General features: G+C 33.4%; 2 protein-coding genes across 2 annotated transcripts in view; one reads left to right on the top strand and one right to left on the bottom strand.

The window, feature by feature from the left end:
• LOC122588374 (midasin-like) overlaps positions 1-1,177 on the bottom strand; it is a 41,602-nt gene extending 40,425 nt beyond the window's left edge. The window contains exons 1-2 of the mRNA XM_043760479.1: positions 1,123-1,177; positions 444-685 (exon numbers count right to left, since the gene is read on the bottom strand). Of these exons, the coding sequence (XP_043616414.1) occupies positions 444-685; positions 1,123-1,177 (297 nt within the window). The remainder of the gene's footprint in view (positions 1-443; positions 686-1,122) is intronic.
• Positions 1,178-6,513: 5,336 nt separating this feature from the next.
• LOC122590041 (urease accessory protein G) lies at positions 6,514-12,177 on the top strand. The gene is made up of 7 exons (XM_043762379.1): positions 6,514-6,677; positions 6,837-7,022; positions 7,925-7,985; positions 9,455-9,656; positions 11,418-11,539; positions 11,640-11,744; positions 11,878-12,177. The coding sequence occupies exons 1-7, from the start codon at positions 6,604-6,606 to the stop codon at positions 11,959-11,961; spliced, it is 834 nt and encodes a 277-aa protein (XP_043618314.1). The 5' UTR covers positions 6,514-6,603; the 3' UTR covers positions 11,962-12,177.
• Positions 12,178-13,392: the final 1,215 nt, after the last annotated feature.

Below are 13,392 nucleotides of genomic sequence, written 5' to 3'. Positions count from 1 at the left end.
TACAACTTTAATCGAAGACAATTGATAATGTCAGGATAAAGGTGCATAAAGTAAAAAGGTCTTCCTCGTAATCAGTGTAAAGCTTTCTAAGTACTTTACACTGATACTCTCCAGACTTGATCTGGGTAGAAAGTCAACTGGGCTTCGTTGCAATTGACATTCTCCTTCTTCCACTTGATGTCTTTGACTTCAACTGGAATGTCTTCAGATGTAATGGTCATATCTTCAACTGGAGGAAGTCGTCAGTTGCATAACCTATACATTGCAACTGGACTTCTATATTTCTGGACAAATCTTATGGTCTCCAGATGTAACTGGAGACTGGCCAGTTTTCACCAAAACTGGTCCTAGCAGTTCCCCTCAAAGTCAAACAAGATATTTTGTAAGTCCACATCTTCACTCAGAAATGCCCTTGTGCTTTCTTCAGGGGAACCTGGACTTACATTGATCATAGGCCTACCATAATAAAGCTCGGGAATCTGAGCATTATTATATCCTGCTTTCCTCCATTTGAGTTTCATTTCTTGTCCCCTAAACTTAGCAACTATCCGAGTCAAAGACATATCAGAGAAATCTGCTTTTTCCTGCAAAGTGGTAATGTAATTACTCCACTTTTCCGGCAAGGAACTCAAAAATTTCTCGACTTTTTCTTCCTCAGAATAGGTAACTTCAAATGCTTGCAACTCTGCTAGCAAATGATTATACCTTGTAATTAGTTGATATAAATTTTCACTTCTTAACCCCTTAAATACATTATACTAATGTTTTAGAATGTCTCTACGATTCGTTTTAAGTGTTTCATCTCATTCACAATGATTTTTTAATGCTAACCAAAGTTCTTTTGATGTATTGAATCCATTAAATAAATGTAATATTTCTTGTGGCAATGACATTTTTAAATATGATGGTGCCTTTTTCTCAGCCTCATACAATTTTTTATTAGATAAAGTCATATCAGATAAGCATAAACTCTATTAACACCACTGTCCTCATATGTCGGGGCACTATATCCTTCAGTCATACAAGTACACATTCTAATATCGATGAATTGCATAAAGGATTCGAATCGTCCTTTCCAAGAAAATAATTGGTCTATGATCATTAGCTTGGGTGGTGAATTACCCTTACCAGTCTCATGGTCCATTAGTATTAATTGGTTAAGATAGTTTGCGGCCATTGTGTATTATGTTCAATATAAGAACACGCAAGACACGGGAACACGCAAATGGAAACACGCAAGAGTGTAGGAACACGCAAAACACTAGAACACGCAAGTTCACAAGAACTCTCAAAACCTCAAGAACTCTCAAATCCACAAAAACTTTCAAAGCCTCAAGAACTCTCAAATAGAACGAGCAAAGCAAAGAAACACACAAATTGCCTTGTTACTATCGAAACACGCAAAGTACAGTACTAAGAACACGCAAAGTACTGTACATGAACACGCAAAACACTATTTTCCCACAATTTCTTAGATCCCGAACCCGATATTGTTCTTTGATCAATGAAAACTTCAGAAAATAATCGTAGAAATGAGATATGTCTTATTTTGGTGTCAAGTTTGAACCTTTATTTCAAACGAACCCGAAAACACTTCTCCACCTAAAAAACACGCAAAAAATGGGATACCCAAACCGTGATCAATCTCAAACCAAGGTTGATGACAACTGATATGTCCATTTATATGCATATTCCCATATCGCTTCTAAGTCGTTTTAAGCTTAATTATGTGCAATTTATATGTATATTCGATGCTTTGATGGTATTGTTAGTGGTTGTAGGCTTAGAACAGGTAAAATGGTTAGAAATAGCTTTCGGATGACTAGAAGATGCACTAGGATGGTTCATGGACGCATACGAGTGAAGACGGAATGAAAACTACAAGTTTTGGTTGAAAACAGAGCAGGTGCGTCGCACCTGGAAGATTGGTGCGGAGCATTTTCTTATCAGAAAGTTGGAAGATGTTAGAAAGCAGGGAGGTGCGGCGCACCAACCCTGTGGTGCGTCGCATATCGGGCAGAATGATTTTTGGAAACAAGGTCAGGTGCGCCGCACCTGAAGCTGTGGTGCGTCGCACTTATAGGTCGGTTTTTGTGCTTTGTTTATGATTATGAGTAGCTAAATAATTCGTCATCCACTGAGATGAAGTGATACATTGAATAATGGTTTCATAATCTTTTGAATTCAAGTTGATTTGATTTAACGTGGTGTCGTAATCTTAGCTTATTAATTCTTTGTTATTTAACTCTTAATTGCGGATAGTTTTTGCATGATCTCAGTGGTAACTTAGGTTTTGTAGAAGTTATTTTGATTGCTTGGTTAGAAGCGATTATTTCTATGACGGGTACGGTAGAAAGTAATTAATAATTAATAAGAGTTAACGGGTTAATGGTTGGGTACAATCAATAGACACAATTGTTATCTAAATAACCAAAACAATTAGTTGACTAGGAAAGTTATGAAAGGCGTCTTGGGGTACTAATCTTAGTAATAGAACTAGTTAATTAAGGAATTGAATAAAGTAACGAACTTGACGGGTACGGGGTGAGTCTTTGTTTAGTTCTCAGTTATAAATCAACATATTTGAATTGGTTCTTCAATTATATGCAACCTAAATAATGTGTATCATGGAGTCGAAGTGGATGATCTTCTCATCCTATTTGATATAAAACAATTTTCTTTTCGATAAATTTTTTGGAATTTCTAACTCTTTCGATCGACTAACTTTTAATATAAAATCAAGATGACGTGGTGTCTTTAAAACCAAACTCTTTTTAACTACTTAAAACTCGCTAGCTCTTTGTAGTCTCCGTGGAACGAACCTTTACTTACTTTAATCTATATTGCATATGAACGGGTCCACTGCCCGATTGTGTGTGGTATTCGATTCGGAGTATTTTTAAGGATTTTAATTTAACTAGATTTTCACACATCAACAACCTATGGCTCTGATACTAGTTGTAAGTCCCCGGGTCTTACTGAATCGAGATTGACTTAAGGATATGTCGAGGTGCGGAGAATCCTCGAGATAACCCACAGTTTCTATATCTACCTTTTATGATATATATATATATATATTTATATACCTTTTTTTTGCGTTAATATGAAACATTCGGGGAACGGCTCTCCGGACAAACCTTACCAAACACGTGGTAACCTAAGTCTACGAGCTGTTCGGTCCGGGTATGTGTTTACGGTTCGTGCGTGAGTCGAGTACCACCCACAAGATCAACCGTGTGTGTTCTTGGTTTTCTCTCTCTAGGTTTTGCTCGTTTCTCTCTCTACACTCTTGTTGGAACACACATGAACACACACCTCTATTTATAGGCAAGTGACAAAAACTCTCAAATCCATTGGGTTTAAGTGTTCTCATGTCAAACCCATTAGGTTTTGGCTTGTTTGTGTGTTTCCCAGAACACACAAACTGTTTGAGAGTTCTTATGGACAAGCATGCTTTTGCTTGTTTCCACAGAAACTCTCAAACCATTCGAGTATTCTTATGAACAAGCAAACTTTTGCTTGTTCCTCAGAAACTCTCAAATGACCATTTGAGTATTCTTTCCACAAGCAAATATTTTGCTCGTTCCTTAGAACAATCAAATAACACTTAGGAATATTTGAGTTAATATTTCTACTGCTATCAAGACGCAGAACCAACATCAACTCAGCTAATGTTTCTACTGCTGTAAATATACGCAGAACCAACATTAGCTACGACAACGTTTCTACTGCTGTGGATACGCAGAAACAATATTAACTTAATGACTCTTTACATGTAATGTCTAGAACCTGTAAAACACAAATAATAAATAAATACATAAACATAAATGGATCCCAATATGATAACAATATACGCGAAGGTAATATTATTGACAAACGGTAATTACAAGATAAATTACAAAACTTGAATATGTATAAATATATGCAACACATCTAGAATGATCATGTCACCGAGAAACATACACCAACATAAACAATATTAGAATATTGGAATATTCAAGGATTTATTAATTTATAGTTTGATGGGACCTATATATTTACATTGGGGTTTCAAAATTTTATTATTTTATCGATTAGTGTCCAATTTTGTATTGGTCTCAACTTGGACCGAACAAATTATTAATTTTATCGAGATTATTAATTTATCGAGTATTAATTTATAGAGGTTTTACTGTAGTTATATTAAATTTTGGATTAAAATAAACAAAATAAAAATTTGGAAAAAAAGTGAGGAAAAAGTTATTTTCGCATTCTTAGTTATGCTAGGATATATTCGGCTAGGTTAAGAAAAAGAAATGATGTGATAGTGAAAAAGAGGTGGGGAAGAAATCCTTGCTTGGAAGGGTGTTACTCAATCAAATTTCTTTCAGGGGGTGTTTGGTTCATGGAATTCTTAGGAATTCGTAAGAATTGGAATTTAAATTCCATTCATAACCTTGTTTGGTTAGCATAAAGGATGATATTGGAATCTAAAACTTTCCACCAAATTCTCTAAACACAAGGAATTTATAATTCCTTCAATTTCTCCATGGAAAGTTAGGAATTCCAATGGAATTCATATATTATGACTAAAAGCCCCCCCAACCAGGGACGGAGCCAGAATTTTTTTGTGAGGGAGCAAATTTAAAAGTCTCTTACTATATTTATTAAAGTCATTTTTTAGGGGAAAAAGTTTTTTAAACAAAAATTAACTCTCAACGGAGAATTTAGAAAAAATGGACCCTTAAAATAGTTTCGTCTGGGTGCCAGTTATGAGAACATCTATCTTTAACTTGAACATTGTTCTTTGCAATTTTAGAGCATGTGATAAATTTTGATACAATTACCCAAACAAATAAAACACTTTCTTCAACTTCTCTTTTTCAACTTCGTTAAAAATCAAAATAACTGAAAATTTTTACTTTACCAATAGAAGATTTTATCTCAAAACTAATTCTCCCAACATATGTAACATACTTCCAAAGAAGAGGCTTATGACAACGATGGTGACATTTGTATTTATAATGTATTTTTTGTTTATTGTTACGAGTATTATTTAGGAATAAAACTATAAATATACCTCTAAAAAATTATATTGTACCAAAATTGAAATGGGGGCAGTTGCCCACACTACCCCAATTGTGGAGCCGTCCCTGCCCCCAACCTACAATATTCTTCAGCAACAATCATTCCCTATTTCCTCCTCTTCTATGTGGCTGCTGCTCATCAAAATACTTCTTCCATAGTTGTTGCCTCTCATCTCGTTCTTCGTTAACAACCCCCACATTCGCTTTTGTTGCTGCTAACTTCGATCAAAATTACCTTAAAGAGCTTGGGATGCTAGTCTGAAACCCATTTTTTAAGTTGTTGCTACCGATGATACGTCTCTATTTTGATATGTTTACAGTGATTTTATACATGTATATATATAATACATATATATATATACATATATGTTAAAGTAAAACAAATAAAACAAGATCTTGATCCTTAGATCATGGTTAAATTGATGCATGAAGATTTACAAAGCAATCGATGTACAATGATTTTTATGATGCACGGTGATTGTCACGGTAGAAAATTTATTATTTTATTTGTTTTACATTAATGCTTATTTTATTTTACCTAAAACCTATATATAAATATATATATATATATATATATATATTTTAAATAAAATAAAACAAGTATTAAAGTAAAACTATTTCGTGAATCTTTGTGCATCAATACAATCATGATCTAAAAGTCAAGATTTTGTCTTATTTGTTTTACTTTAATACTTGTTTTACAGTATCCAATCCATATATATATATATATATATTATGGATTTATGTTTGAGTTATAATATATAGATATAGCTTTAGGGATGTATATAGATTTACTTAATTATGACAAAGAGATGATCAAAATATGGCTCGTATGGATCTGTAGCAAAAGCTACAATTGAAACAAAGAAAAGGGGCTTTTTATATTTGTGTTTGGTATGCTTCCGAAAAATAAAGAACAAAATGTAGATACAGATTTAGGTAGAAGAAGAGAGAGAAACGATAGGGGAATCTCTATATTGAGGTTGGATATTACAAAACAAGTATTAAAGTAAAACAAATAAGATAAGATTTTGACCCTTAGATCATGGTTAAATTGATACACGAAGATTCATAAAGCAATTGATGTATGATGATTTTTATGATGCACGGTGATTATCACTATAAAAAAAACTATTGTTTTATTTGTTTTACATTAATACTTGTTTTATTTTACCTAAAACCTCTCTATATTTATGTAAAAATATATATCTTTATTTTTAAAGTAATTATCAAAGGTAAATTTGTCGTTTGATATAAATTATATTTGATAGATTCCATTAAATTAAGTCAATCCAACCCAACACAAATTTATAACTTTCAAATTGCAATTTATTCATATTTCAATTCGATTAACAAAATCCAATTCCCTAAAAAAAAATATTCTAATTTTTCGCTTACGTAAAAAAAAAAATTCAGGTGGGATTTGGAGATAAGTAAACATAGTCAAATAGCTTTTAAAACCTCTCAAGTCTCAACCCACACATTCAAAACCCTCTACAGTAACATTAGTCTGCAGCTTGCACCACTCACAAAACGAATGGCATCACAAAATCATCATCATCATGACCACCACCATGATCATGAGCACAACCATCATCATGACCAGAATGAGTAAGCAAATACACCCATTTATATTATTAGATTCACATTCTTCATTTAAATATCAGATAAATGTTATTAATTATATCATGTTTCCATACAGATATATGTGTATAATATTATATAATTTGTTATTAGCTTTGTATCTTGAAAAATGAATGAATGAAACAGGTCAGGATCAACAACCTTTGTTGGGAAAGATGGAAAGGTGTACCATAGCCATGATGGCCTAGCCCCACATTCACATCAACCCATTTACTCACCGGGATTCTTTAACAGAAGGGCACCTCCGATTGTTACTAGGGATTTCAATGAAAGGGCTTTCACCATTGGTATTGGTGGCCCTGTTGGTACTGGGTAAATCTTTCCTTTTTTTCTTTATTCATATTTTATTGAATTCCATTTTTAGTAAATTCCTTTGGTGTTAGATGTTTGGAATGGTAACTCTCCAATAGTCGGGTAGATTCACTTTTTCAATAGAATATTTCAACCCTACTGAATGCCTTAGGATATCACGAATTCTTGTTTGGGATAAGCCAAAGGTTTCAATTCTAATTCAAAGCAAAATAGTTCGAGTCTAAAAGAGAATAATTGTGAATATTCGACACTAGAATCATGCTTACATAAATCATGAATGGTTACACCCTAACCCCCGCAAGTGGGACAGAGAGATCTTAAACGAGTATCCGATTTGCGCTCTCCTAACTTGTCGTTCATCTTGACCGGAAATCCATCGGCTTTAAGTAAATCACACTCACACCAAATGACCAAAGTAATAGAATCACCAACACTTTGACCCTCGAGAAATCTAATGGCTTTCAACATTTCTATTGCTGGCCCTCGTAGTTGTTCTATTTTATATCTTCTGCGAAAAGTTTTCCTAATTAGTATGAGTTTCTCTAGTTAATGTTTTGTATACTACTCCATATTAGTAAATTACTTGGATTTCTACTAAAGGTAAAAATCATCAAGTTTTCATAAATGTTATATTAGGGCTATTACCTTAGGCACTTGTAAATCGGCTAACCTTGTATTAGTTGGTTTACCTGAGAAAGAAATGAAACCGAGTTGGTTCCTTTTTATGCAATTTGTGTTTTATGATTGTACAATAAGCAACTTTAGGAACTAATGGTAAAAAGTAAATTTTCATTTATAGATTTGTTATTCTGGTTTGTTAAATCTACTAATCTTTATCATTTTACTATATGTAGTTTTTGATATAGTTCTTTTTCCTGATTATATTGTTACATGGAATGCAGAAAAACAGCTTTGATGTTAGCACTCTGCAGATTTTTGCGTGACAAATACAGTCTAGCTGCGGTATGTATACCAACCATCGTTGCTTGTATTTATTTCTCTTTCTGGTATGAGATACTTTTTCTTTAACGGCAATATAAAACCCTTGTTACACCCTCATACACGTAATGTTTTAATTCTACGTCATATCTGATAGTGTAGTTTTGTTAAGTTAATACAGTACTAGAAAAGTACCCGCCCAATGCAGCGGCGGCGATGGCGACGGGTGGTGGTGGCGGCGGCGGCGAGTAGTGTAGGTTATTGATGTAAAGGGGTAGTATAGTTATTTTAGGAGTTAAGGGTAGATGCTGTAAATTAATCTCATTAAGGATATTATAGGTATTTCAAGTAGGTATTATAGGAATTTTAAGTGGAGATATTTAAAAAGTGAATAAAAGGAAGGAGCATTTTGGGGGTTATCAACTTTCTAGTTGAAAAAAGGGAGGGATCAAATGCTTTATAATGTAGTATAGACATAATTAAACAAGATTGGAAAAGCCCCCGGGTAATATTTGACTCAACCTTTGAATGATGTGTATTTTTCCTTCTTTGAAAGAAAAAGAAACCTCTAAATCTCTAATATTACAAAATTAATAATTTGTTTGATTTATTTATTTAACTTTGAATGATCATTCCTCATGTAAAAACCATTCAAGTATGTATGATAATATAAGAAACTTATAGTCTCCCCACGATGGTAACCTAGTGGTGTAGGACATGCAACATAAAAGTCGACTTAGTAGTTCAAATCCCACTCCATATCTCTCAAATTATAACATTAGGTGATTTACTTTTCCTCATGTTGGCTGTGTAACTAGTTAGTGGGTGGCCGATAATGCCTTGCTTATCCATTTTTTTTATAATACAAAACTTACAATTTACATCCATTTTTATCTTCAAATAGATGCTTAATATGTTTTTTTCTAATGTTTAATCTTATCTATAAAATACCGAATACATATTAATGTTATATGTTATATAACTCAGATTGCTGAAAAGATCTCTTCAATAGTTCAATATCTCTCAAATGAAGTTGATTTTGATAGATCGTGATTTTACAATCCTAGTTTATTTTATTAAAGTATAATGCAATTGCAGTCAATTTTAACATACATCATTTACAATATAAAAATATCAGCAATAAGTTACAGTTTGCATCATCAATATCATTTCATATGCACGTGTTGAATCATTTAAAAACACATAATGTGGCATTTAAACTTATATTTGTGTTTGATTTTCATCATCAAATACTTCAGTGATTTCCAGTTTTATATGGGCAATGTTATGTATAAATGGGGTAACAAATTAGTTTATATGGATAACATTAGAATTATTGACCGGCCAAGTTAAGCAACCACATAGATACAATAGTGTTTGTAATTATCATACTGCGATTTGCTAAACTTTAATACAACCAAAATGTCAGTTTATTTTATGAGTATAAGAGTATTCATCACTTTCATGGGCTTAGTGCCTTTCCCACTATTCAGGTTACAAATGATATATTCACCAAAGAGGATGGTGAATTTTTGGTGAAAAATGGAGCACTCCCAGAAGAAAGAATACGTGCTGTGGAGACAGGAGGCTGTCCACATGCTGCTATTAGAGAAGATATAAGCATTAATCTTGGCCCTCTTGAGGAGCTTTCTAATCTGTACAAAGCAGATATACTTCTTTGTGAATCCGGGGGAGGTAATTTGTGGAATTGATTCCTAAAATGATAATTTTCAGTAATGATGACAAAATGGGTGGGCCGACCTGGTGTTGAGGTAGTTTTTGTTGCCTAAGGTTGGCTCAAGTGGTCAAGCCTACGTCATAATTTGTTATTTTCAAAAGTTGGTGTTTCTATAAAGACTTAGTGCATCAAATATGATTACATAATTTGTAGTAATTTAATAATATTCCATATTTGCAATAAAATGATTTAGGAGGTTCTAATGTTGTCTGCAAAAATAATATACTTTGTCCCACATTCAATGCATTTTACCTGTTCCATTATTTTCATTTATTTTAATCTTACCCATTAACATTTTTCAAGATGGGTTACCACTGATGAAAAAATGGACGCGTACTGGTCTGACTGGCCCAACAGTGTATTTTTGTTTTTTTTTTTCTTCTAATAATTAAAGTATTTAATATGATACAAACACCATATATTGGTAAAACACTATATTAATTATTTCTTTGAACTATTGATAAAAGGGATAACTACAGAAAATAGAAAGCACCTTTCGACCAATTCACGAAAATAGCAGTTACCTTTAAAAGTTTTGTTTTTTAGAAATGAACTTTCATTTATTACCGGAAATAGCAATATTTAACACGTGTACATGGTGACGTGGACATTTTTTGATTACGTGACATTTTTTAATGACGTGACATTATTCTTTATTTATTACTATTTAATTTTTTTATCAGTCAGGTCATTTCCCAAAAAAAAAAAATATGGTTCCGTTTCAGTTTCGGTTCCGGCAAGGTATTTTTTCTCGTCATTATATTCTGAAGCTGATTTCAGCTTCTTTTCATTGATTTTTGTCGAGTCTCTTCCACTTTCAAGCATTGAGAAGCTGTGTATGAAGATCATAAAGGAGACATAGATCTATATCTTCTTCGTCTATTTCGAGATTTAAAATCTCTAAAATTAGATGTCAAAACATCTTTGTTTTCGTCAGAGAGAGATCCTGGGGATGTTTAGGTAAGACGAGAGTTTCATAGGCCGGATTTGAAGAGTTTGTCTGCGGATGAGATAGATCCAGATGACGAAGGTCCAGAGGTGTTCTCGAACTCAAACAAACTGTCGAAAGTTTCTAAGTTAGTTGAAGAAATTGAAAAAGAAACCATCTCCACATCCAACACTGACGAGGTTTTGAAGTAATCCGACTATAAATTAGAGTTCATTGCTATTTTCGTAAATTGTTCGAAAGGTCCTTTCTATTTTCTTTGTTATAAAGAATACCACGTCATTAAAAAACGCCACGTAATCAAAAGATGTCCACGTGTCAAATGTTGCTATTTCCGGTAATAAATGAAAGTTCATTTCTAAAAAACAAAACTTTTAAAGATCACTACTATTTTCGTGAATTGGTCGAAAAGTGCTTTCTATTTTCATCAGTTATCCCTTGATAAAATGATGTAAAAGTCACGTAGAGGTTGAAAAGTTTTAGACCCGTTTGATTTTTAGTTATCTTTCTTAACTGTTGACCCGATTTACATGTTGAAGCTAAGAATGCGTATCCCAATAGCACAAGCTAACCCATGTTCTAGTAGACAGTTTAATTTGCTTCAGGAGCTCTTTTTACGGCATATAGGCTTTTGATGCAGTTTTGTTTAGCTTAAGATAGAGATATATATTTCATTTTCATGAATCATAAAATTTTTATACCTTTTTATTCAAAATTGCAAATGTATTTTTGTATTATTAGTTAATCTCTTTTTAATTTTTTGTCAGTACAGATAATCTAGCTGCCAACTTCAGTAGGGAACTTGCTGACTACATAATCTATATCATAGATGTTTCTGGTGGCGATAAAATTCCCCGAAAAGGAGGCCCTGGCATCACTCAAGCTGACCTTCTTGTGTGTAATTTGGTTCATTGTATCATCAAGTATCTAGTCTTGCATTGAATTAATGTCCGAGAAACTCAGACTAGATATATATGTATCTGTGTACTTGCAGGTTATAAACAAGACTGACCTTGCTGCAGCAGTTGGGGCTGATTTGGCAGTCATGGAGCGTGATGCACTCCGAATGCGCGATGGTGGACCATTTGTATTTGCCCAGGTATGTTTTTTTGAAATTTTTTTTAATGCATATATGTTCCCTAGCTATTTTTGGGTATTCTAATTCCCAAATCTGAACCATAAAACTTGTTAACAGTCGAGTTTATACTGTACGTTTGATATGGTATCTGTAGGTGAAACATGGGGTTGGCGTGGAAGAAATAGTAAACAACATCTTGCAAGCTTGGGAATCAACAACAGGATCTAAACGCCATTGATGCTGTTCAATTTTCTGATGTTGCATTAATGTCAATCTCTAGGGTCGTAGCATGGCATTAGACTCGCTCAATTTGAATCTTCTGAGTTTTGTTTGCAAGACTAAATGTGAATGTTGTTGCTTTGTTCTGTATACCTTGAGATGGATGGAAGTATGGAACTCATAAGCTTAATAAATAGTATAAAAATTGTTATTGGCCTTTAGCCCTTTATAACTATTGCCCTTGGTTTTTCATTTTTGGTATCATATAAGCATCATATTCTACTAATGTTGTAGTTTCTAAATTCTAAGGGAGTACAATACCGAGCAAATTGTAAAATTGGAATGAAACTAGTATTTGTTTAGGCACCCTCCTCAAATGTCTTTGGCAGGATTATAACCCTTGCCTCACTGGCTGAAGCCCTTTTGAGGAAAACACTTGGGACCACTAGACCAAGACCCCGATGATAACTTTTTTCCTTTTACTATGATTCTGTTGGATAAATGACGAACGTCTTTCAGAAGCTATAGTCACTTTGCTTTAAGAAGGTTAATTGTGTCTGCTAAAAATATTGATATATATTGTTTTCTTCTTTGTAAATTGTTTTCTCGTGTGTATCATAGCTTCAATTGCCTGGGATCTTCATGGACAGGGAGGCAGATAGGAGGTTCATTTAGTGGATTCAAAACTGAAATCAGTCAAATTTGTATCTAATATAACTATATAAGTAGGTTTACACTTCATAATTATTCATAATCACACCAAAATTACATCAAAGCCAGGACTTTAATATGCCCGAATCCGCTTGTAACATACAAGCTCTACACATGTTCATGGATTAATGTAAAGTGCATTATTAAACAATTAACTAGCATCAAAGTGACTAGTTTTCGGGTTCCTCTTAATCTTACAAGACATATCAGGTTTGAACCTCCTTACGTGACCATCTTGGGTTGGCAAGCAAATGGTTCAGAAACGATCACGGGAAAATTAGTCTATTATGATTAATGATGCCGATTGCCGAATACAGCTGAGTCAAAAACTCCCACTCTCCGGATAGTAAAGGTGGCTAAGTATGAGCCACGGGGATTGAAAAGGTTATATGTGTTAATATTGTATATTTAAGAGTGTGTACGTATGTATTATATTACCATGTCAATGGTCATTTTGTGTAGTTATATTATATAGACAATAAATTTATCCGGCATATGATTAATCTAACTATATTGCTAAAGAAAACTGTGAATATAGAAACATTGCATACCTTATAACAAGAGGTGCAAGAAATATATAGTTGTAAACTAATAAATACATAGGAGATGAATAGTTACAATAAATACAATATAAACAATCTAGAATGATCTTTAGTTTATTAACATCCTTCCTCAAGCTAAACGGTGGCGGACGAATGCAAAGCCGATCCTGAAAGTGTTCGAATTGAGACCGAGGAAG

This window comes from Erigeron canadensis, chromosome 2, assembly GCF_010389155.1.
Source record: "Erigeron canadensis isolate Cc75 chromosome 2, C_canadensis_v1, whole genome shotgun sequence".
In the NCBI taxonomy this organism is placed as follows: domain Eukaryota; kingdom Viridiplantae; phylum Streptophyta; class Magnoliopsida; order Asterales; family Asteraceae; genus Erigeron; species Erigeron canadensis.
The sequence above is the reverse complement of the archived record's forward strand: the minus strand, read 5'-3'. Positions and strand labels throughout refer to the sequence as shown.

Coding starts and splice junctions, on each gene's coding strand:
- LOC122590041 (XM_043762379.1), top strand. CDS start 6,604: ATGGCATCACAAAATCATCATCATCATGACCACCACCATGATCATGAG. Junction 7,023..7,924: donor GGTGGCCCTGTTGGTACTGG/GTAAATCTTTCC, acceptor CATGGAATGCAG/AAAAACAGCTTTGATGTTAG. Junction 11,540..11,639: donor TCACTCAAGCTGACCTTCTT/GTGTGTAATTTG, acceptor GTGTACTTGCAG/GTTATAAACAAGACTGACCT.